Source organism: Drosophila subobscura, chromosome E (assembly GCF_008121235.1).
Source record: "Drosophila subobscura isolate 14011-0131.10 chromosome E, UCBerk_Dsub_1.0, whole genome shotgun sequence".
In the NCBI taxonomy this organism is placed as follows: Eukaryota; Metazoa; Arthropoda; class Insecta; order Diptera; family Drosophilidae; genus Drosophila; species Drosophila subobscura.
Window position 1 is genome coordinate 17,011,495 of NC_048531.1, and position 24,477 is coordinate 17,035,971.

The 24,477-nt window shown below is 46.3% G+C and overlaps 2 protein-coding genes and 2 long non-coding RNA genes across 6 annotated transcripts; 1 reads left to right on the top strand and 3 right to left on the bottom strand.

The window, feature by feature from the left end:
• Positions 1-182: 182 nt before the first annotated feature.
• On the bottom strand, positions 183-4,126 carry LOC117892071 (venom serine protease 34). Its single transcript, XM_034798059.1, has 5 exons — positions 3,882-4,126; positions 3,433-3,805; positions 1,168-1,479; positions 411-1,107; positions 183-341 (listed from the first exon to the last, which is right to left on the bottom strand). Exons 1-4 carry the CDS (start codon positions 4,092-4,094, stop codon positions 440-442), a joined length of 1,566 nt encoding a protein of 521 aa, XP_034653950.1. The 5' UTR covers positions 4,095-4,126; the 3' UTR covers positions 183-341; positions 411-439.
• LOC117892079 lies at positions 345-19,393 on the bottom strand. The gene is made up of 3 exons (XR_004648677.1): positions 18,771-19,393; positions 9,560-9,735; positions 345-355 (listed from the first exon to the last, which is right to left on the bottom strand). It is a non-coding gene; the product is annotated as an uncharacterized LOC117892079 (long non-coding RNA).
• LOC117892078 lies at positions 5,902-7,933 on the top strand. 3 transcript variants are annotated; one of them, XR_004648675.1, is made up of 4 exons: positions 5,902-6,055; positions 6,226-6,418; positions 6,485-7,372; positions 7,439-7,933. It is a non-coding gene; the product is annotated as an uncharacterized LOC117892078 (long non-coding RNA). The 3 variants fall into 3 exon arrangements; XR_004648676.1 differs by having other exon boundaries at positions 5,910-6,418; positions 6,485-7,009; positions 7,180-7,372; XR_004648674.1 differs by having other exon boundaries at positions 5,904-6,418.
• A 1,342-nt stretch (positions 19,394-20,735) lies between the features above and the next one.
• Positions 20,736-23,009, bottom strand: LOC117892070 (protein peanut). Its single transcript, XM_034798058.1, has one exon. It carries the CDS (start codon positions 22,768-22,770, stop codon positions 21,166-21,168), a length of 1,605 nt encoding a protein of 534 aa, XP_034653949.1. The 5' UTR covers positions 22,771-23,009; the 3' UTR covers positions 20,736-21,165.
• Between the last annotated feature and the right edge of the window lie 1,468 nt (positions 23,010-24,477).

A 24,477-nucleotide genomic window follows, 5' to 3' on the forward strand; every position in this document is an offset into this window, starting at 1 on the left:
TCGTTTAATTATTTACCTGAAAGGAAGCCAGCTCCCGCCCGACTCGACTCTCCAAAATAAAGCAACTGAAAAGAATCTGTATTGACTGCGCACTGCCTGTGGCAATTTCCACAACCCCTTGCAGTGTTAATTAGTTGACATTTGGTCTTAATTGCATTGCCCCAGCACCAGCCAGGTGGCATACTCGCACAGCTCCAGTGAAGCGTTCCGACAGGCATGCATCATTGATAGGCGAATGAATGGCGATGCTCGCGACGAACGCGTTCAGGCAAAGCGACAAACTTGACACCCACTTAAGGGTTAAAGTGGCACGACAAAAATGGAACAAGCAGCAAATGGGGGGTGAGCTGTACTCCTGTACTCTTTAGCCTTTCATTTGGTTCCAATAATGATTCATTTTTCATTTACAGATTTTCCATTTATTTTCTACACATTAATTCTAGACTCTGCTCGGACAATAGGCCACCTCGGGACTCTTCGCTCGTATCCACTTGATGAAGGAGGCCACACGCGTGTTGACCGATGGCTGGTTGGTGGCGCAGGCATGGCCGAAGCTCACAATACCGACGGCCATCAGGCGGCCATTGATCCTCTCGTACAGCGCACCGCCCGAGTCGTACTGGCACGTGTCCCGGCCCGGCGTGTACGTGCAGAAACTGTGCGGCGGAACACCAGTGCCCGACGAGGAGAGAGTCTCCCGGCAGCGCTGGCCGTTGATCACATCGAGGGTGGTCTTCAGCAGGCGATGGGTCTGTGGACCGCCGTATGAGGTGGTGCCCCAGCCGGCAGCAACTACCTGGTGGCCCGCCAGCGGCAGCTTTTTGCCACCCATCGTCGGTTGCAGCGGCAGGCAGGCCGGACCCACATACCGACTCCAGGCAATGGGCAGACGTGTCCGCAGCAGAGCTATGTCGTTCCTCAGCTGTCCATTGGTCTGGCTGAACTGCTCGTGCAGGATGAGGGACTCCACGTCGTAGCGGCGGGTGAAGAACGTCTCGTAGACGCTGGACAGATCGTGCTCGCCCACCACAACGCGCAGCAGGGAAGCGCTGCCCGTCTCCGCACCGAGAAAGCAATGGGCAGCCGACAACAAGTAGTGATGATGAACTGTAGAGAGAGAGAGAGAGCATTGAGAGGAGATCCTCTACGGATGGAGCCACTACTTACTGATCGCTGCACCGCAGAAGATTTTTCCCTGACGCTTTGTTAGTACGCCAGCCATCGAGGGGAACTCGTGCAGGGCGGCCTCCTCGTTGGTGGGACTGGCTATCCGTGGCAAACGACTCCAGCCGCAGCTGCACGTGGGCACAATGGCCTCCACGAGGCAGGAGAAACGGCCGCCTCCGAGGGCAAAGGCGGACGGGTAACTCGACACAATCTTGGCACGTTTTGCGGAAGTCTTTGAGGTGCGATTTGGCAAGTGGCGGAGGACAATTGTGGCCGGCGTGTGGCGAGCATCGTTGTTGGACTCTGGCTCTGACTCGTGTAACGGACACGGGAAGTGTCGTCTCGTCAGCACTCTCTGTCTACTAAAGGTTGGCCGGCTAGGCTCAGGGAAAATGGGGTGGGTGTTGTGCTGCGAAAACGAACTCCGTCACCTAACAAAATCGTAGACAGATTTACGGGAACTGGGATCGGAATTACAAACCCGGACGGAACTTAAGGTCCACTACCTACTGTGAAGAGCAAGGTGGTTGTGCTCTTCCCTCTTGACCCACCCTCCATGTAGAATAACATAAGAATATGCCATTATGGTTCTACCCAAAACCTTCTGCTGCTGCGCTATGTGCCTTAGGAACCCCTCCCAAAAATCAGATTAGAAATGCATGTTAATCGTTATAATTTTACTTTGACTGGTATGACTTCATGTTGTTTGTAACCCCCATTATTTCTACCCTAACCCTTAAAACTATTTTTACTGCATGTGTATATATATGTGGGACTAATTTAAGACATAGGAATTCAAGAGAATGATCAAATATGAATAAAAATAATATAATCAAAATATAAAGTAAGAATGAATTAATTAAAGGAATTAAATGGCATAATTTTAGTGATTGTAGTTAATAATAATTCACTTTATATATGGTTAAGCATGCATGTCTCACTGTGTAGACGCTATTCTCCTGACCCGGAGTGTATGTGTATATATGTGTGTCTACTTACAGACTTTTAAACAGCTGCTGGTGTCGTTGGGCCCAATTTCACGTTTGCAATAAAAACTGTTAAAGAAATGTAGAAATATGCAAAATAACAAGAGGCGTTATGAAGAGGTATTTTACCAATACCCTTCCATGGACACAATGAGACCGATGATGCACCTTTTAAAATCTATTCTTAACTAGGCATAAATTTCATTTTTTCTTCTTCTATTTCTAAGTTAACGTCTAGGAATATTTAATATTATTTAACAATTTTCTTTTCTATTTTTTTCTTCGATCCATAACTTTTCATTAAATTTTCTTTTCTAGATTTTGTGATTTATTTTTCTTCCCTCAAGTGGCTTTTAGAATGTCGGCATCGAACAATTTTAATAACCTGAGAGAAGGAGAGAATAGGTGACATACGGTCAGGTGGGTCTAGTTAAGTGTGCATAGGTGTATGGTCAGCCGCAAGGGCAATGACCGCTGAGCTAATTTTTCCACACCCTACATGTGCAAGCACCAACATTTTCTTTACACAAGGCGCGGTGATATAATATTTTAGATGGTTTTATATTGTCGTTGTTGTTGAGCGGCTTAATTGCGCGTGAGATATATGTATATAAACGGCTCGGTCCCGATCGCCAAGTCCATCCGTTTCTATGCCTGCAGGCAAGGTCCGGTGGCACCAAGAAGAAGGACTGATGATCGTCATGAAGCGGACCCCCCCCTCCTTGAGGGTGGTCAGGCCAGGTCAGCAATTTTCTGCCACACGTGGATCATAACCTTATCCAGGGTTTGGTTTTTTGTTTTTGTTCTTTGCAGCCACAACACCTTTCAAATGGTTTTTATTGGGTTTATGTTCCCTTTTATGGTTTTGCAGAATTTTCACCACGTTTTTCTTTTTATGTGTTCTGTACGCACATTAATTAAGTCTTCCAACTTTGAATGCACTTTTTGTTCTGTGCAGCATGCACTTAGCCTAACTATTTTACCCCTCCAAAAGCTGGGTATGAGAGAGCTAAGAAGGTTCTCGAAGGGCTAGCCGTAAGCTATGCTTGCGGAGAGAAAAGCTCACATGTGAACGGCGCTCGCACGTGCAATTTCGAAAGAGAGAGCTTTTCAAGATAAAAGCTTCTGATCTTGCATTTGGGCTCTCTATGGAATGCATGTACAGTGGGGAAGGTTCAATATTTTTGAGATAAAATAAGAAAACTGTTCCCAAAAAAATTCTTAATACAATTTTTGTCCAGACATTCTAAATTTTGTATTTTTGGTCTGCAACCTTCACACTCGTCGTACAGGAGGGAGGCCATGTAGGCCAGGGCATCGCTAACGCCCACATCCTGTAGCACGTGCAGCACCTCGTCGCTCAGGTCCTCGTCTTCGTCTTCTTCATCCTCCTGCTGCTGCTCGATGGACCCAGCTTGCGGCGACTCTGTAGTGGTTGTTGTTGCTGCCGGCACCGAGAGCTTATCCTTTAGCTTCACGGCTGGCGGGGGCTTCGCTGTGCCGTGAGAAATGTAGGAAATGACGGCACGATTGAGAAAACTTTTGCGCTCGAATTTTCCGCTGCCACAAAAGTATTCGGAACTTGTTAACACCTCATCGCCCTCGGAATTGAAGTGAAACGCCTCCGTTCGGCACTGCAGGTCCGTGGCTAGCTGTGTGCGGGAGTTGACAAGGTGAGAAAATTGCCAGGAATGAATCTCATTTTGTCTCTCACTCCTCACTCCTTACCGTTTGCAGTTGCAGCTCGCATTTGAATTGCAGCACCTGATCACGGGGCGCCTCCACCGAGTAGCGGCAGGAAGTTCCCACCGGATACCAGCCAGGATAATAGGGAGAGTTGATGAGCAGCTTCTGTCCCGTTGACAGCGTCACCTGATGATTGCACTCCTCGAACAGCGCCACAGCGGAGTGGAACAGCAACAACAACAGTAGTCGCCACATGATCACGATCGCGGCAACGTCCAAAGCGGCACTGAGCGGTGCCCCAACAGCCGCAGCCTCTTAAGAATGCCGCAGACAGCACCTTTGTGGTGCCCGTCACGCGATCTACCTACATCGTAGCAGACCTATCTCTCAACACCTAGACACCTCGACACCTCGACACCCACGCTCTGTTCCTGCTTTAAATACGAGTTAATTATGGCCTTAAAGAAATCTCAAACACCTCGTTTGCCGAAAAAGAAAAGAAACCCGCAAAGAAACACACAGCCGGCAGTGGCACACGAGGGGGTCTTTTGCGGCTAATTGAAAGAAAGTGCAAGTGTGTCAATCGGAAACCGGTTTCAAGTTTATGGAACACCTCGAAAATTGTAGCTGGAAGTGGCAACCATCTCTGGCTCCCGTTTGGGGTAGGTAGGGATCTTTTCATTCTGGCACGTAATTTACTTGAAACTCAACTCTTCCCCCCCCCAAAAAAAAATGTGTTTAAGCCTTTGATAATTACTTTATTTTCATTGGCTCGTTAGAGCCAGCGCATAAAAATAAAAACCTTATACACAGCCAGGCCATGCCCTGCCAGCCGTATTCCCCGGGATCTCTTTTGGCCACCCACTTCTCACCCGCCCACCCTCTGCTCATTTTTTAGACCATTTGCAGAGCTGCTTAATTGGATGTGCTGCATGTGGGAGAAAGGACACACACGGCAACTACTCGTGGCAGCGACTAAAAAAAGGAGCCGCGCCACAGACAAGTTTGTCGCCCATTTTGTAAAATAAATACGAGTCAGAGTCAGAGTCCGAGTCCGAGGGTATATAGAAAAAAGGAGGGAAGACGGATGGCGCCGCGTTCTGTCAGAGGCGCAGAGACAAACGCTTAATGCTAATATTATTTTCTTGCTTAACAAGCGATGAGCTACACGGTGGGGCACAGTCGCCAACGGGCAGGGGGGGTCGGTACGGTGGAGTCCGGACGCCAGCATGTGACTTATTTGCACAAACCATAAAAAATTTAACTTTATTTCGCCATTTTTAATTTCCTACTCCGCGGATCGCGACGTGGCTGGGCGCATTCGGCGTAAACAGTCAACGTTGGACAATAACTACAAAACCGGACCCGGAGACCGACGCCAGAGCCCGAGCCCGAGCCCTAGAGTGGGCCCTAGACGTGGCATGGGCATCGCTCCCCTCCCACCATGCATAAGCCAGGAGAACAATGCTGGACACCAGCAGAAAAAACAAAAAATGCTTGGCCGGAGCTGCTGTTCCTGTTCCTGCTGCTCCTGCTGTTGATGCCGCTTGCCTTTCCATCTTTTTTTTTCGTTTTGCCGCAGAGCGAGCGGGAAAAACAAACAGCAAATAATTCAAAGTGGATACAACTAAAGCAAAGTCAAAGCTAATATACGAAAATGTAATAAAAATTAAAAAGAAATAAAAGCGAATTAAAATGAATTTCGAAGGAAAAGCAAAGAACCTTCTGGCGCATAAATGAAAAAAACACTGGAGCAGCGAGCAGCCACATGGCTCGGGATTGGGACATTGGAGGCGTGAGGCTGAAGCCCCAGCACCACATAAAGCGACAGATGTAGGACTTCCCCTCTGCGACCCCAGGGATGACACATGCAATTGGACAAACGGTGGTCCTATGAAGGGAAGGAGGACTGGATGCCATACAGAGTTTCATTTATATTTTATTTAATTGTATCTGTCTACAAAACATTTTTTTGAAGTGGTCCTAAATTAAAGGTAACATTTTATAGAGAAATTTTATTTCGTGTACTTCTGTAAATCATGTTTTTGCCACATTGTTCTGTAAGCCTTAATTTTATGAAATTAAACTAATTAGGAATATATTATGACAGGTCCGCCATCTACATTGCAAGCCAAGAGACGAGGAACCTTTACTTGCGCCATCCAGCGGCCCTTACATGTGAATCAGATGGAGCCAGTAGGACGTACATCAAATATGTAAATATACGTGTATGATTGGTGTCAACTACGTTGCGCCATCTAGAAGGTATATTTCAGTATATTTCTGAGGGTCAGACGGTATTATTTATCGATAATTCCGCGGTAACACTGATTGCATTGTTTTGATGATAATTTTGCTAAGTTTTGTCTGTTTTTTGTGTTTTTAGAACTAATCTTTTGCGTCTAGCCGATGTACAACTCACAGCGTCCGCGTCGTCATGTGGCCAGGGCGTTGGCGATGTGTGCGGGTTGGATGACACACGAATGACTGAATACGTGAATTGAAAACAGAAGCGTCGCAAGAAATGTGCGCTCGGTACCAGATTAAGCTATTGGCCATTGTTCATATCCTGCATGAATGTAAGTATATCAGCGGGACACATCTACATATATAATTGACTGACAATCGTCTGTGTTACTCCCCAGTTGGCCAATAAAGAGTCTGACAACAATGTGAAGAAAGATCGCCTCCTGCATCCCCTGGACATATATACCTACATATTGACGGCAGAGTTGTCTGAGCAAGTTCAACAAGGATGGCATCTTTGCACAGAGCAAGACGGCCTGTCCGAGAACCTCAGAGATGCCACCGACGAGCGGGTTTGCGATAATTAGTTGGTTCTGCTGGTTGGCAACGATTGCTTAGACTTCCTACAGCAGCGGAGCGGAACTGCCAGATGACAGACAGACATGGCACTCGCAAAGATCCTGTGGGAATAACTGATGGAGCTGGATGAGCTGGCCTTGACTTATGGATCCCAATTGATGGAACTCCACCCTTTGACTACAACGAGGAACTGTAGCCCACGACGTGGTTGTTGGAATATAGGAATATATTATGACAGGTCCGCCATCTACATTGCAAGCCAAGAGACGAGGAATCTTTACGTGCGCCATCCAGCGGCCCTTACATGTGAATCAGAAGGAGCCAGTAGGACGTACATCAAATATGTAAATATACGTGTATGATTGGTGTCAACTACGTTGCGCCATCTAGAAGGTATGTTTCAGTATATTTCTGAGGATCAGACGGTATTATTTATCGATAATTCCGCGGTAACACTGATTGCATTGTTTTGATGATAATTTTGCTAAGTTTTGTCTGTTTTTTGTGTTTTTAGAACTAATCTTTTGCGTCTAGCCGATGTACAACTCACAGCGTCCGCGTCGTGATGTGGCCAGGGCGTTGGCGATGTGTGCGGGTTGGATGGCACACGAATGACTGAATACGTGGAATGAAACCAGAAGCGTCGCAAAAACTGTGCGCTCGGTACCAGATTAAGCTATTGGCCATTGTTCATATCCTGCATGAATGTAAGTATATCAGCGGGACACATCTACATATATAATTGACTGACAATCGTCTGTGTTACTCCCCAGTTGGCCAATAAAGAGTCTGACAACAATGTGAAGAAAGATCGCCTCCTGCATCCCCTGGACATATATACCTACATATTGACGGCAGAGTTGTCTGAGCAAGTTTAACAAGGATGGCATCTTTGCACAGAGCAAGACGGCCTGTCCGAGAACCTCAGAGATGCCACCGACGAGCAGGTTTGCGATAATTAGTTGGTTCTGCTGGTTGGCAACGATTGCTTAGACTTCCTACAGCAGCGGAGCGGAACTGCCAGATGACAGACAGACATGGCACTCGCAAAGATCCTGTGGGAATAACTGATGGAGCTGGATGAGCTGGCCTTGACTTATGGATCCCAATTGATGGAACTCTACCCTTTGACTACAACGAGGAACTGTACTCCACGACGTGGTTGTTGTACAACAATAAAAACAACAACTTTTGTGGTACAACAGTTTAAATTGACAATCTGTTCATCCTGAAAGTATGCCACACTTGTTGTAATCAAAGCCACTCCCAACAGATACTTCATACATTTGAAAATAATAATATTTATTGATAAAAACAACTTGTGTCAATACATATGTACATATGTATGTATGTTTACAAAATGGATTTTTATACCCGGTACTCGAAGAGTAAATAGGGTATATTGTATTTGTGGGGAATAACGGTTGTATGTAACATGTAATATTTTTAAGACAAGAAAGTTGAACCTTGAAGTAAGCTTCAAAATGTTTCACGAAAAATCAGACAATTTTGTTGCATACTTCAAGGTTCAATATTTTTAAGAAAAAAAAATTGAACCTTGAAGTAGGCTTTAAAAATTTTCAAAATATCACGAAAAATGCTATTGCATACTTCAAGGTTCAATATTTTTAAGACAAAAAAGTTGAACCTTGAAGTATGCAACAGAATTTTCTGATTTTTTGTGAAAAATTTTGATGCATACTTCAAGGTTAAACTTTTTCGTCTTAAAAAAATTTAACCTTGAAGTATGCAACAGAATTTTCTGGTTTTTTTGTGAAAAATTTTGAAGCATACTTCACGGTTCAATTTTTTTGTCTTAAAAATATTGAACCTTGAAGTATGCAACAGAATTTTCCGATTTTTTGTGACAAATTTTGTTGCATACTTCAAGGTTCAACTTTTTTGTCTTAAAAATATTGAACCTTGAAGTATGCAACAGAATTTTCCTATTTTTTTGAAAAATTTTTGTTGCATACTTCAAGGTTCAACTTTTTTGTCTTAAAAATATTGAACCTTGAAGTATGCAACAGAATTTTCCGATTTTTTGTGACAAATTTTTGTTGCATACTTCAAGGTTCAACTTTTTGTCTTAAAAATATTGAACCTTGAAGTATGCAACAGAATTTTCCTATTTTTTGTGAAAAATTTTGTTGCATACTTCAAGGTTCAACTTTTTTGTCCTAAAAATATTGAACCTTGAAGTATGCAACAGAATTTTCCGATTTTTTGTGAAAAATTTTGTTGCATACTTCAAGGTTCAACTTTTTTGTCTTAAAAATATTGAACCTTGAAGTATGCAACAGAATTTTCCATTTTTTGTGAAAAATTTTGTTGCATACTTCAAGGTTCAACTTTTTTGTCTTAAAAATATTGAACCTTGAAGTATGCAACAGAATTTTCTGATTTTTTGTGAAATTTTGAAAAATTGTGAAGCCTACCTCAAGGTACAATTTGTTTGTCTTAATTTTCAATGGCTAAACCCACCCCGTCCCGCCTTTTTTTGTTTTTTTGCACTTTCTCGGTACTCGAAGAAAAAATAGGGTATATTGTATTTGTGGGGAATAACGGTTGTATGTAACGCACAGAAGGAAACGGTTCCGACCCCATAAAGTATATATATTCTTGATCAGCATATATAGACGAGTCGATAGAGCCATGTCTGATTGTCCGTCCGTCCGTCCGTCCGCCCGTCTTCTTTGTCGGCTATTTCTGAGAGACTATAAGTGCTAGAGCCACCAAATTTTGCATCCAGACTGCTATATGCTCACACTGAAACGCGTAAGAAGCGTCTCACACGTCCCTTCTCGTTATGTTTATGTTATGTACATATGCTAATCTTAACCTGCTCCCTTATCCGACTCGCTGGAAATCGGCCACTTCCAAGACTTGTAAACCTGATCGTAGCCCTAGAAGGACCCTCCATCCTTCCTCAATCTCCTGCGTGAAGAAGGTTGTAGTTCAGCTCATTGTGATACCTACTGCAACCCGGGCTACATCGGACATCTGTGTATCGGATAGCTGCAAAATCTGACAAATTCTTATCTTTCAACTCCATGACGGTTCCAATTCTCTGAAAAATACAAAAACAAGCATAGGTAAACAGAGAGCTGATTGCAGAGTCGAAATACATCGTACCTTTTCAGTGCATCGCTTGAAAATTGTCGGAAATTGTCGCAAGTGCGAATCCCTGCTCATTGCCTGAAGGAATATCTCCAGAAGTGTACTCCAAGTAGTCGATTCCATGGTGGCAAGACCGGAAATACTCGAAAGTTCTGGCATTAAGCTGGTGTGGATGCTACTCCATTTCGCGTTTAACCAAATTGAAATTGAGACTTGCATGAGCCAAAAAAAGGTTAATATTTAATTGGCGACTGCAAAATCCTTGGCTCCTCCTTCGACGATTGACTGACAGGCAGTCACTTCCTCTGCCCCTGCGCCTTGACCAGCACAATTAATTAACAATAGATTGTTTTGGCCACATGTTCCAACTGACCCACAGGAAGTGCCGTGGCTGGACAATGGCACTGGGTATCTTGAAAGGAGGAACCGAAGGGAGAGGAGGAGTTCTACCGGAAGGAAAACCCAGCCAGAGTTGCGGGCACTTCAAATTAATAAAAGGAACTGCGAATAACAATGAAAACGAAGATGGGAATGGGAATGGGAACGGGACTCGACTCCCTATGTGGGAACGCCAAGGAGAGAAGAGGAAAGGTCAGTCAATGGAACGTCCTGGGGAGCGAGATGTGTGCAAGTGCATGTTCGCTTGGCTGTCCTTGGCTGCGTGAGGTCCTTTCCCACAGGTGTTTAGCCCGAAATTGAGTCAGTGATTTTCCAAGGCAATATCCGAGCATTTTCGAACATTTCCACTGACCAACACTTTGATGAGCGCCGCTCGGTGCAAATCTAATTAACGCTCACCGGCCGCAGGACGATAGAGCGACGGAGGCTCAAGCGAGGGCCACAATCGATCCATCATTGAAATTGTAGATTTGTTTGCTTGCGTTGCGACTACAGAGCTGCAGGAAACACAGGACTCAAAGGACTGCCTCGCTGAGCTACCTGTTTGAGGCTCCGTTGTCGCTGTGGCAATGCGAGGCCTTGGGAAACGCGCTCCATAAGTGTGCGCGTATCAAATTACCATTTCATTCCATTTACTTATTTTCATTCTCCATTATCCCTTTTCCCAGAGAGCCGCCCCGAGTAGAGTCCTTCGCTTAATTGCTCGACTAATGTGTCGACGGGGTCGGAGCCAGTGGAATGCAAATGAAATCTGAACTATGATTCTTGAAGCCGATGTCTTGCCATGGGGCGTACTGATTTATGGGACATCGAACATGCGCCGTCGATAGTCCCAATGGATTCCACATGTTTGCTGATTTGACCACCCACTCGAGTGCACGCATCCTCGGGCATCACTCTAATCCTGACTGATCCCTGGGCTAAATACCTGTTAACCTGTTTTGCTGCACAAACAAACATTGTTGCCACTGCCAACGAGCAATGCCCCTGCCACAGCCGATGCTCCCAGGCTAACAATGAAATCTTTGCATCTTTTGCTCTGCCACAACAAACGAGATTTTCTCAGCACCTCCTTAGAGAGGTCCCCGGGGCCCAGACCCAGATCTCGTTCGGTTAACGATCTTATCGATGCGAGGGTGGGCCCACATCAAATTGGTTCCCACAGGCCTCTATCTCTCTCTTTCTCTCTCTGTCGACAGTGCCGCTGGCCCATATTTTGCAATTTAGATTTCTATTTGTTGTCTGGCCGAGATGTGAACACAAAATATCCTCATCCTCATCTCCTTCTGCGTGCTCTTCTCCCTTTTCTGTTTTCCCTTTCTGCGTGCCAGTTCCGCACACCGGAAGGAAGTGCACGAAATTTGTGTGAATGTCTCAAACTGTGTCCTGGTACGTCAGACAGGAAATTAGCAAAAAGAATCGGAAACAATCCAAAATGCATATTAAAAGAGTTCGACGCACAACGATGAGGTTTTTCGAGGACAAACAAAACTAAAGTTGTTCGAGGGATACATTTTAGCTTATTCAAAGGAAGAACTTTGAAAGGAATAGCTTTAGACAACTTAATTTATACTCCACTTGAAGCCAAAGCCCTTTTATTTATTAATTTTTACTTTCAAGTTGCTTGCATTCCGGTCAAAACAGTTCCACATTTCGTTGAACAGAATGTCAACTATGTACGTTGTGATTCCATCCAGCCATTTCCCATCACCCCTTCACCATCTTCATGGCTAAGCCTCTTCCTTTCTCTGCCGCCCACAATTTTCATTCCTTCCAGCATATTCACACCAGACAAAGGGAGGACTAAGCGAATTCCCATCACACACATTCACTCGCAAAAGACCTTCCCAAGCCCCAGACACCTTCGACAAATTCCCATAGCAAACCAATTTGACTTTTGCATACCTGTACACCAGCAAGCAGCAAACAGCAAACAACAGCAGCAACATAAGGGGCCAGCAACAGGACCTGGTACCCTACCCCTCAGTGCATTCATTTCTCACGACCAGCAACCAGCAACGGTAACACTCCAACGCACACACAAAAGGACATCCAACCCTGTGAAACAGGTTGATCTGAGAGCGGTAATGGGAATGTGGATGAGAATGGGAATGAGAATGAGAATGAGAACCACAATAAGCAAGGATGAGAGTGGGAACCAGCACGATGACATGTCCTGAAGTGGGCGCTTCGTTTTCGGTTTTATTGATTCAGCTCGTTGATCACAATAAACGATTAGTGTATCCGAACACAGCACAGTAGATCCTTGCTGATCTGATCCCTTTGCACCATTTTTCGCTGAGAAGTTCCTCAGTTTTTTATTGTTTTCTTACATTTTCAGTGTGCCACGATGAGGGAGCTGGGAAAATTAGTTTAACGGGGCTCTGTCTGCACTGGGATACTTTCTGGGCTGGATTTACAATTATCGACCATTTATTAGTGCCTCCTATTTGTTTTGATAAGAAATTTTGTCAGCTTATCGCATGGATAAGGGAAGGAATTCTTTATGATGGCCTTCCCTCTCTTGGCTTTGGTTTTCCTATGGTTAAAGAAAATCTTTTTCCAGGAAAAAGGAGGTGACACCTTTCCACAGAAATCAGCTGCAGCCCAGCCGTTCAGCCAGAGTCCTGGACAAGCTTGCATAACATTGCCTCAATCCTGTGCCTGGATACAGTCGGACAAAGCCTTTGACAGTCGCCGTAAAAGGACGCAATTGATGTTCCTGGAATCAAAATTGACTTCTCTAATCGTCGGCAAACGTTTTTTACGCAAATCTAAGGAACTTTTTTACGCAAAACTAAAAAAAAACTCCTGCAAGAAGCCAGTAAAAGAGGTCCCAGGCGTTCCGGGAAGTCCGGTTGAAGCCCTTTCCCTCTTCGAGCCGAAACAGCCATGCAAAAGCCGCTAATCGCCATGCTAATGGCTTGAGGATTGCAAGGATATGCTAGCATTATCCTGGCCACCCGTCGCCTTTATTGTGACCAAAGCAAATAATCACCCATTGCTCAATGGTCGAATGCTCAACGGGTCTTTACGAGCCTCTCATAAAGTTATCCTTTCTTGCATCCTTCTGGGTTCCTTTCGCAGCCTTCCTAACTTTGCGCATCCTTTCGCGTCCACGTCCATGTCCATCCGCCTCAGCAGCCTTTCATCCGCAGTCCCTTACACGGAACTCATCGCCAGGCCAGTGGAAATTTGCCAAATCATAAAACGTAACCTTGCCTCGAGGCCATACTCGTACACGTACACTTTTGTACTATAAAGCAATTAGCGGCCATCCCATCAAGGTCAGGACATGGACATTCGCTTACATTTGACTTGGCCCAGCCAGCATTTTGTCGTAACTACTCAGAGACATTAATGAGGAAACCAAAGACTCGGGCTTGGGCTTGTGCGAACAACAAACAGCTCAAGGCCTGTCTTCCCCGTAGGTAACCTCTGAGATTCACCCAATTTAGATTATTCTATTTCAAAAACATGGCCCAAAAAAAGCATGCAACTCCAATGATTATAAGCATGAATCCTAGCCATAAAATCTATGCAAAATCTAAGCAACTGGCGACTGATATATGGCCTGTAGTCCTGCTGCTTGGATCATATATAAGTATGAATAGGAATCCATAATTTACGACTACAATCTGGATTCCAGTGAACCGTAATTTCTTTGGTAAACTTCTTTTGTTTGCCTATTCCAAGGGGACTGCTCCTCTCGTCTCTGTACCCTCTGCACACGCTTCTGCCACACATGCCCTCCACCCAGACGACTAGTTCCAACTGCGTCGCAGCTCGCATCGGATCGGATCGGATCGGCATTAAGGAATCTCTGATCCAAGAGCCAGAAACAAAATGGCTGAAGCGTGGCTGTGGCAGGAATACAGAACTTTCACACGCGTTTCACACAACCAAGACAGGGAGGGGGCTGGACTGGGCAGGGGAGGTGCAGAGGGAAGGTTTTTTTACTACGGGGTGTCTTTAAGAAAAATCTGTCGCTCAAGCAAAAACAACAGCTGCAAACGAAACGCAAAAGCAGAAAGCAAAGGAAAAGAAAACCCCGAAATGAAATGAATCGAGCGCCCAGCGAAAGGTCGTTGCGCCTCAGCGACCTCTGGAAACCCTCTCTTGCTGCTGCTGCTCCTCCCCCAGCCCCTTCGGCGGTGGCAGCAACTGGCAAAGCCACCCCTCTGGTTGTACATTTCGCAAAAGATTTCACAAGCATCAAACAAAGGCAACTCGCCAAGGGGTGGTGGCACAGGGCTGCGCATGCGCAGCAAACTTTTCTCCTGTTTCTTTTTGTGTCTCAGGCCAGACCCAAGCCAAGAAGGATTTTACTCGTACGCATGCATAAAAAATAATTCCTTTCCTGAGCTGTGAGCTGTGAGATGTGTCGTCACACGACTCGGCGCACACCTGGCCACGGGCTGCCATGCGATCCTATTCCTGCCTTTTCTATCGACAACCCCCAAGACTTCAAGCTGGCCGGGCCGAGCCTCCTGGTTCGATTCGTTCTGGCCGAGTGATAGTTTTAATAAATGGTTTATTTATGCAGAACGAGGTCCATTTTTTGGTCGAGTTTCGAACAAAAAGCGTATCATCAGCGGTAATTAGTTTCTGCTTTCCTTCGAGGAACAAAAAAACTTCATTCTACTTTCCCAAAACCATTTTCCCAATCATAATCGCTTTATGGTTCGCCTACAAAAATCTTTCAAAGAATGGAAATTGTCAAAACAAGACTGTCAGTCAGTCCGGTGTCGTCCGGACACAGGCTCAGAGTCGAAGTCGAAGACGAAGTCGGACTCAAAGTCGGGTAGATAGAGCGAAGGTTCCGGCATGGCAGTGGTGGGCGTTACCTGATTTTACGCTTTCCAAGAAAACGCGTTATGGTTTTATTGACACTTTTTCGCATTCACAACGACCGACAGCAAAAATAGTGATCCGGCGATCAGGCCGAGCACCCCCCAGGGCGGCATGCATAATGTGTTTATGAGTGGTGGACCAGGACTCTCCTCCGGGGAGTGTCATCCTCTGGCCGACACTTGCTGTGGTCAGCGCTGCTCGGTTTTGGCCATCGCGGCCGGGGCCCACAGTCCAGGGTCTAGCTCTTAGAAAACCCCGAATAGATAATTTGCTGGCAACCATGAAAATGGTTAGAGAACTTTGCTCTGCCGCTGGTTTCAATAGAACTCCGGGGCTGACACATTTCACGCCCAGCCTCGCTCCGACTCAAGGAAGTGATTTGAGTGGAGCGCAATTTCTGAGTGAGTTTTGGAAGGGCATTTGCGTTTGAGTGGATGATAGGGTAGAGCACTTCAAAATGAAGGGTGCAAAAGATGCTCAGAGTATGTAAAATCGATTTAAAGTTTGCCCAAAGACTTCTTCTGATTTCTCCATGTTTTCATCTCCAGCAACGGAGTTTCTTCAATAGGTCTTTGCTTTGTTTTTAATAGCATTTCAAATATTTCTTGTGCTTGTCACCATCAAAAATATTTGTTTTTTCTAGTCCTAAGATTAATGTCAAATTTTAAAATATTCTCCTAAAAATATACTGAAAGATTCTGACAGATTTGAGACCCCGAAGGCGGTCCCAACGAACCGCGCGACCTTTCTCACAGTTCCCTAAAAAAACGGAATCTCTGCTTCCTTTTCAATTACTAAAAAGTGACGTTCAGTCGAAATTGAAATGCCAGAGCATGTCCTGCAGGCCAACGTAAAAAGACGAGGACTAACAGCTGTTCGTGTTGGGAACAAGAGGGAGGGGAGAGATCGTTTTGGCGCGTGCCAAGGGAAGGCAGAACACCGGGCCCCGGACTCAAAGTAACGTTCATTTCAGGATCACTGATAACAATTACCCAAACAGGACGCCGCTGATGAGTCGTCCTCTCTCTCTCGTTGCGGCTCAATGTGCAACGCAACTGCAACCCCGAGAATGAGCAGGAGCTGGAGAGGGATGGAGCAAGGTAATGCTCATTGCAGGACCCTCATTGTGGAGCGGGGACCCTCGTTTGTGTACCTTTGTGCGTTGGATTTTTCGTCCTTTGCCGCGTGGCTCAATAATATGTGTAGCTGCTGCATTGTTGAGCAGGGAAATTAGTCCCGAAGTAACGTATTTCTTGCCACTCCAGCAGCAGATGATTTCCTGGCACGTGTGGCACGCTCAGGAACTCCATTGAAGGCGTGATGGAACTCGGCTTTCTGTCTCTCCCGCACACTCTCTCACTCTGTCTGTGTCTCTGTTTGTGACAGCTTCCGCTTCTTTAATTTAAGTTAATTAAATCAATGTTATGTGGCACAACAAAACCATCATCTGCCCGGAATCACAATAGCAATAACAATAATGCGAGTAATGCCGGACAAAACGTGTCACAATTGAGGGCCCCCTCGGCACCAGCACCAGCAGCAGCAGCAGCAGCAGAAAGAATCTGTGGCAAGTGCTTGTGCTCATGCTCCTGCCCCAGCCTCAACATCATTTTGAACATCAATTATGAGCTCTGTGACTGAATGGGATCCAAATGGGGCGACGCAGACGGTGGAGACGGGTGCGGAAATGGTGGAGAAACCATCAAACATGTACCGAGGATGAGCACCACTCAGCATGCAAACGCATTCAATGACACAGACGCACACACAAAAGGGGCTGGCTGCTGGCACAAGCCAAGATGCAGCACAAAAGCCCGACAAGCCACCAACAGCCGCATCATCCTTATCCCCAGCAGTGCCGTCTGCCAGCAGGGTTCCAAAGCACTAAGCACAAAGCTCCCTGTCCCCCCACAAACGACTGTCTACACCACTGGGCAGCATCAGCATCCACCTAACCTACATTCAACTCACTCGAAGAGGCGCCTCCCAGCCCTCCGTCCAATGCCCTCTTCAGCTCTCTTCAACTGCTGTGAAGTGACCCAAATTGGGTTTGCATAACCGACAAAACTGTCAATGTCCAATGAAATCTGTTTCCAGGGTCACACCGGCAGCCACAAACCACAAATCTCTTCTGTTCTGATCCAACTGTCCCCCAATTAACTGAAATTATACTCAAAATAGCCCTCATTCGATTTTGATTTTTGGTCTTTTGTGTTCTTTGTTATGGAGAACGATTACGGGGCATAATTGTGTGGTTTCTTTTTGTGTACTTGAGAACATATGTCAAGTGCTTTGACAGCTTGTAGATTAAGCGATGGACCATCAGGTCGGTCTCCACAGAACCCTGAGAAAAAGAGCAACGAGAAAATGTGTGCAGAAATCCGTAAATTGGGTCAGACTTGGAGGCTATTTATGTAGCTTACCACTTATGTATTATCTAGTAGAAAATGTACATAAATGTATGTACATTTTCCATATGTATTTGATAATAAAGTGAACTCATAATTGTGTTGAGTGGCTTCACAATTCAAATGAACAACAAATCAATTAGGATTCCCTTTTTCTCAGACGACAAAAACAGCAAAGATCCACCCTCAAAACTCAAAACTCTTCGAATATTTTTCACACCTCCGCAAATTATTCGCCTGGGAGAGAGAGAGCGCGGGGGTGGGGACACCTGTTAATAGCTTGGGTTCCCAGGATGTCGGGACAATGCCAATTCCAACTGTAAAATGCACAACAAAAGGCGAAACGAAAGATTTGCGGGAATGGCTCAGAACGGAACGGGACGGAACGAAACGGTTCGCGAGGAGCGGATGTTGTGCACGCTTCCAGCGCATGCGTAGCGGAAATCCAGGCAGGACAAAGGACTAAAGAGGAGACGCAGACATAGGTGAGGGAGAAGAACTTAATTGTACCGCTATGGGATCCACAACCAAGCCAAGGTAGAACACAAAAACGGAAGTAGACAAGAGAAGAGGAACTTCCGTGTGCACTGATAGACCACACACACTCACACTCACACAAGGCTGTGAATTAGGACCTCGTCTTGAAGGAGCAGGGGACAAGCGCCTCTCCACAGAGGGAGAGCCTCGATAAATGCAGTGCAAACAGCGTCTCTATCGGAACCCAAGCGAATGTGTTAGTTCTAACAAGTGTTTATTTACTCAACGCCTGGGCCAGATAATTAATGGACTGGACCCGGAGCTGCTATCAATCCAGACCAAGGCGCAAAGGTTGCCCCGTCCGGGTTCCCACAAGTGTTATGTAAAGCGATAGAACTCCAAGACCCCCGCGCCTCACCACCATCCCGATTTGCTTGCATTGTAAACAGTGAAATATGAGAGAAATCATAAAACAAATGCACACAAATATGGGAGCGAGCCCTTATCAGTTCTGGATAGTGACGATGCGGGGGCTGGGCAATATTTGGGGACGAGGAACGGCGACGGGGACTGTAACCACAACAACAAACAAACAAACCCATAAAAATCACTTCCCCCATCGTCATGTCAAATGTCAAGACTCGCGAGCCGACGCCAGAGAGAGGAATTTCAAACTGTAAAACGGAAATTTCCAATAAAAATTTGAAGCGAAGAGCGACGCAGGCGCAACGTTGATTCTAGCTCTCAATTAGCTGTTCTCCCTCTTTCTCTCTCTCTCGCGCGGTCACGTAAATATGTCAAGCGCTGATACATAAATATGTACATATGTATGTGTGTATGTACTTACTTGCTGTTGTGGGTGAACGTTCTATCTCTCTTTATCTCTCTTCTCCAGACTGCGGCTTTTCAGAAACGGTCAAACATTTGTTTTTGATCTTAAACGATTTTATACTCTTGCAGAGGCAGTTATTACTTTGACCAGCGGTTTGTCTTGCTGTGGACACATGTGCACTGCATATGCAGCTCCAGCAGAAAATTGTCGATCTGCAAGAGTATCTAACGCTTCGACTCCTGAGGCTTTTATCCATTTCTTGTGGTTGCCGTTGGCCTGTCTTTGCCATTTGACGACGTGCAAGAATGCTGGCCGCAAGCGGAGCAAAACGTAGTTACAGGGTGCCTCGCCAGAAACATACTGCACACATGGACACCACATGCAGGCAGAGGCAGAGGCAAAAGTGCTCTCATTTCAGTCTGATAAGCAGCAGTTCAAGTGCTAGTGCTCTCCCTCCCACTCTTGCCTTGCTGTGCATATGTTTGTGTATGTGTGAGTCATCGAACTAAAAACAACACCGCGAGCAACGAGCTCCACTCCACCTTCACTCCACTGCCGTTCTCGCTACCACTCTGGCGGCTGAAGGGGCTTGGTTCTTGCTCTTCTTCGAAGCAGCAGCGCTCTGCGTTCATTGATCGCCAAAGCCAATTGCTTCGAATGGAGTTAAGTGCTGCGTCAACGTTGTTGACTTACATACAGAGAAGAGAGAGATATTGAGAGAGAGAGACCCGTACACACATATTCGAACAAGCATATCTTGATTCCCCAATCTCCCCTCTCGCCCACAACCCACAACTCACCCACCGTGCCGGCACTCTCGCTCCATGTTTTCATGTCTTTCACCAATGGATTTCCATTTTACGCTTTATACGGCATTAATTGAGTGCCTTTCAATTGGGTTATGGATTAATTTTTGTGAATAAATTAAATAGCCATATGTACACACATGTCCATCTACTTACATACATATACATACATATGTAGGTCTGTCTGCATATGTGTTTGTGCGTCTGGGGCATTTAGAAAGCAATTTCAAGTGGGGGCCACCGACAATATGCACTGCCAGCATACACATGCACACGAGTACGGGTATGTAGCGGCATATAGGGTGTGGTCGGGGCTTAAAATTGCATGCGCCTTATATGGGCAGGAACCGTATAATGGGTGCTTGAACTCTTGACAGCAAATCATCATCACACATGCAAAAAATAGCAGTAAGATTTACAGAGATATCATTCCTATAGCTTATGGTTGAGTCTTACTTCAATGGCACACACTGTACGCCAGGAGATTTTTCTTAATGGTTTAGAATTTAATGATGGAAAGAGTAAACATTAAATTGGTCTCGCTGAATGATTTAGCTGTCCGTCTGACTCAAAAATGCCCAGCAAAAATATCCATAAACGGAGCTTGGCCTGAGTCACACTCTCCACACACCATTCCTCCGAGTTTCTGTTTAAAAAATATATTAGTCAACCGCTGAGGAATGTTTGGGGGGTTGCATCGCCAACGATTTCAAAATGTAGCGTCACGGCGTTAATTGAGAGTCGCGTGCCGCACGTCCAAGCACCCTGTATGGCCTCTTCAGCAGTTGTGTAAACCATCGACAATACAAGAAATGGAATTTTGTTCTTTTCTGTTTTTTGTTGTTTTTGTGTTTTATGTAGTTAAACTAAAGAAGACTTTATTTTGTAAAATTGAAGAGTATATTTTGTTGTTTCTGCTGTTTTCCGCTTGTTTGTGTGCTCGAGTGGTATGTAAATGACTTTACTTTATGCATAATAGGTAGGTATAGGTATAAGATACAATTACAATATCAATATCATACGTTTAACATGGTCTTCGTTATTATTATTCGTTACATTTAGGATCAAATACTCGCACTGTTTTGCTTACTTTCATATATTTTGTTTGTTTAAGCGATATTTAAGTATTTTTTAAATACAATTTTAGGGTTTACTACCATTTTAGGGCTGTTCGGGCTTTCAATTCATTTAGGCTAGCAAAAATCTCTTCGTCATCGTCAAGTAGTTTCGATCTGAATAAGTGTATATTGTATATCGGTAGAATACTGCGATAATAACTGCTATATGTACTTGTATAGTAAGTAGAAAACAAATGCAACGCGTTCGGAGTGCGACTGCTGTGCGGAAAAGCCTTGTGGGGCGGCTGAGGGGCCCAACAATAGATATAAGTTTGTATGTATTTCGGTAGCACTTCTATTAGTAGTATATGTATATTTAAAGGTATGTATATTTATGGTTACGCTATGTTTATCATTCGCGATCAGTTAAGTTTTTTGTTTGTTCTCGAGATTAGCGCTTAAGTATATCGGGTGGCGGATGGCGGATGGGAGGATGGAGGATTGAGAGGGATAAATAGAAGGAGAAATTCATTCCTCTGGGTTGACTTAGAACAGACCCTTCTTTTTCTTCTCCTTCTTACCGTCTACGTTGTCGGTGCTGCTGTTGGCGCCCAGGCTCCGCCGCTTCATCTCCTCGAGCGTCACATGGTTGATGTCCTCCCACTCCTTCTTCTCGCGCTCAAACTCCCGCCGCTTCTCGTCCAGCTCCCTGATCTGCAGCTCGAGGGCCTTCTTGCGCTCCTCGTGACGGCGGGCCAGCTCTAGCTCGGAGTCCTTGAGCTTCTGCATCTTCTCCTTGACCTTCATGTCGAACACCTGCTCCATTTCGGCCTCCATCTTCTTCATCTTCTGCTCGTGCTCGCGCTTCTCCTCCTCCATCTGGGTCAGGGGGTTCTTGTTCGAGAGCCGCGCCTTGCCATCGACCAGGCCCAGCTCGGACAGCTTGCGGCAGCGATAGTTCTCGTAGTGCACATTATTCGTGACGTCCTTGAGGTCCTGCAGATGCGTCCGGATCACCATGTTCCTCAGGGCAATGAAGTCGCAGTGTGTCAGATTCTCCACCTCGACCAGGCCCCACGGGTACCGCCGACCGCGCACCTTCTTCCCGTCCTGCTCGATAATCGTGTTGGCTCCGACAACGGCAAATGGCACACGGCTACGCAGATTCTGCGTGGTCTTCGACTCCTCTGCCGCATCCTCGATCGTGGCGGGGAAGTCGTAGATCTTAATCTTATGCTGAGCAATCTCATTGAGTATCTGCTTCTTGAACAGATGCACCTCGTCCGGCGTCATGGTGTCGGCCTTGGCAATCACCGGCACCAGGTTAACCTTGTCCGACAGGCTCTGCATGCAGGCAATGTCCAGTGGCAGGAGGCCGTGCCCCGATGGCGCTATGAAGTACAAGCAGCAGTGCACCCGGTTGTCCGAAATGGTCTTGCGGTACACCCTCGACTCGGCCGTCAGGTACTCCTCGTACTTGCTGTCCACGTACTCGAGAATGGGCACCCAGCAGTTGCTGTTGTCTACGGCATCGCCGAACCCGGGTGTGTCCACCACGGTCAGCGTCAGGTTGACGCCGTTCTCCTTGAGCATCACCTTGGTGGCCTCCACGGCGACCGTCTTCTTCTTGCGTAGCGAGGGCCCCGGATACTGCTCCGCATTGTAGATGTCGGACAGAAACATGGAGTTGATGAGCGTGGACTTGCCCAGCCCACTGGCGCCCACCACCATCAGGGTGAACTCAAAGCCGCGCTTCACCGCCTTGCGGTACACCTGATTGGGCAGATTGGCGAAGCCCACGTAGCCGGCGATCTCCATGGGCTTCTGGCGCACTGGCAGCGGCGGCTTGGCTGGCTTCTGGACCTCCTTCTCCTGCAGATCGTGGGTCAGTTTGTTCGAATCACCATTGGAGGGCGCTCCAGCAGATGTGGGTGTGGACTCGCCCAGCTTGCTGGCGACTATCGATGGCACACTCGGGGGCTGCACTGCCGGTCGACCGACCGAGGATTCGCTGCTGCCATTGCTGGTAACAGAGGCCGCCTGCTTATCGCGCAGCGCCAATTGTGCCAGGGTGCTGGGCAGGGCAGAGATGGCCCCGCCGCTGCCGACGCTGCCGCCGCCATTGAGCGCGTTTGAGCGAGGACTATTCATTTGAATGGCCGCCAAGGGCTGCACTATTTTCTGGCTTTGCCTAACTGATTTTGTCTTTCTTTTGCTTTTGATTTGCGTGCCGCACTTGGGTTTACTCTTATGCTTTTTTGTGTCAACAACAGTTCTTCTTACAACGCTTTTTCACCCGTTTGTCACGCCTACGCTTAACTTTTTTGCTTTTACTTTTTTTGCATTTTCTGTGTCAGTATGACCGTCGGCGGCAACCCGCAAAATAATACTCCCCGGGCGCGCGAGAGAGCGAGAGAAAAACAACAAAACACCGCCCGTTGCTAGTGTGACAGTGGTAAAATACTGAAAGTGCTTCACTCGCGGCTTAGAAATACCAAAAGATACCAAAAGATGCTACAGCGCATGAGTAATGCAAAGGCACCGACACATGCATACACACACATTTATCAATGCACATGCACACCAAGGCAGGCCCTCGCCTTGGTTCTTATCATTTGGAATGCTTAAAAATAGGAAAAGAAATGCATTTACTCACATGAACATATGTGAATGAGGGCACTTAAGTGGGTCTCCTTGTTTTACATTCAGCTGCAACACAGAAATTATCTGTTTTCGATGACTTTGACTTTTCGCTGCTGTGTCGTTTCGTTTGCTGTTTTTTTTTGCATGTTGCGCATGAGCGTAACAAAGAGAGAGAGCGAGAAACTTTGTTTTTGCATTGCTTATCTCTCTTTCGTTCGCTGTCTCGCTCTGGCTGTAGCGATAATTCCGTTTCTTTTGGGTTTTATTTATATTTCCTCTGAGAATTGCTTGAAAGTAACGAAACTTCTGCCTCTTGTGGGTGATTGTGCTGCTGATGCTGCTGGTCCTCGTGAGCTGTGTGGGAATTAAGGACATTAGTGGGCATTTCAATTCGGATGGGTAATTATTGCCTCCTGTCTCCTCGCTCTTCATGCTCGAGTGTCCTCCGTCAAAAGTTCCCACACACGCCTCGCGTAGGTCGTCCTGCGCCCTGTTCCTATCGGGCGACCCGCTTGCATGCCGATACACAACACACACACACAGCCGCAGACAAAGCCCGTTGATTGTGCGCACTGCAGTGAGTGCACGTGTGTGTGGGTATAATTTAAATTCTCATGCACTCCCTGGAATTGAGCAGGACAAACGGTGACAACGACAGTCGACGGGTAGGAGGGGGCCGTGGCCGTGCCCACCAACCACCACCAAAGCCAGCCGTGTGTCCTGCGTCCTACTCCGCCTGCTCGCTCCTATCGCACGGTGGATGTTGGTGGTGGCGTGGTATGGTGGAGGGTTTCTTCCTTCCTTCCTTCCTTCCTTGCCTACTTACTTCCCCCTTTTGCACGTGGATTTTCCATGCGCCGTCTGTTCCGACTTCAAAGGTGATCGTGAGAACATTTTTTTCTCACATTATTCGACTTCGACTCTGGTGCTCCTAGTTTTATTTTAATTTTAGCCCCGGTCGGAATTAATATTCATTTATGAATTGATATGACGCCCAATTGCTGGTCGCTGTGCGTGTGTGTTTGTCGCCTGATTTCCCCCGAGGTCTGACTGTACTTACCGCATGGCAGAAGGATTTACAGTGGCTTTGGCACAGGGGGAATCGATTCAGTGGCAAGACAACCGCAAATCTTTACAGCACACAGATCGCACTTAATCCCCGGCAACCCTTCATCAAGCAGCAGCAATAGCAGCAGCTGCCTCGCATCAGGCACG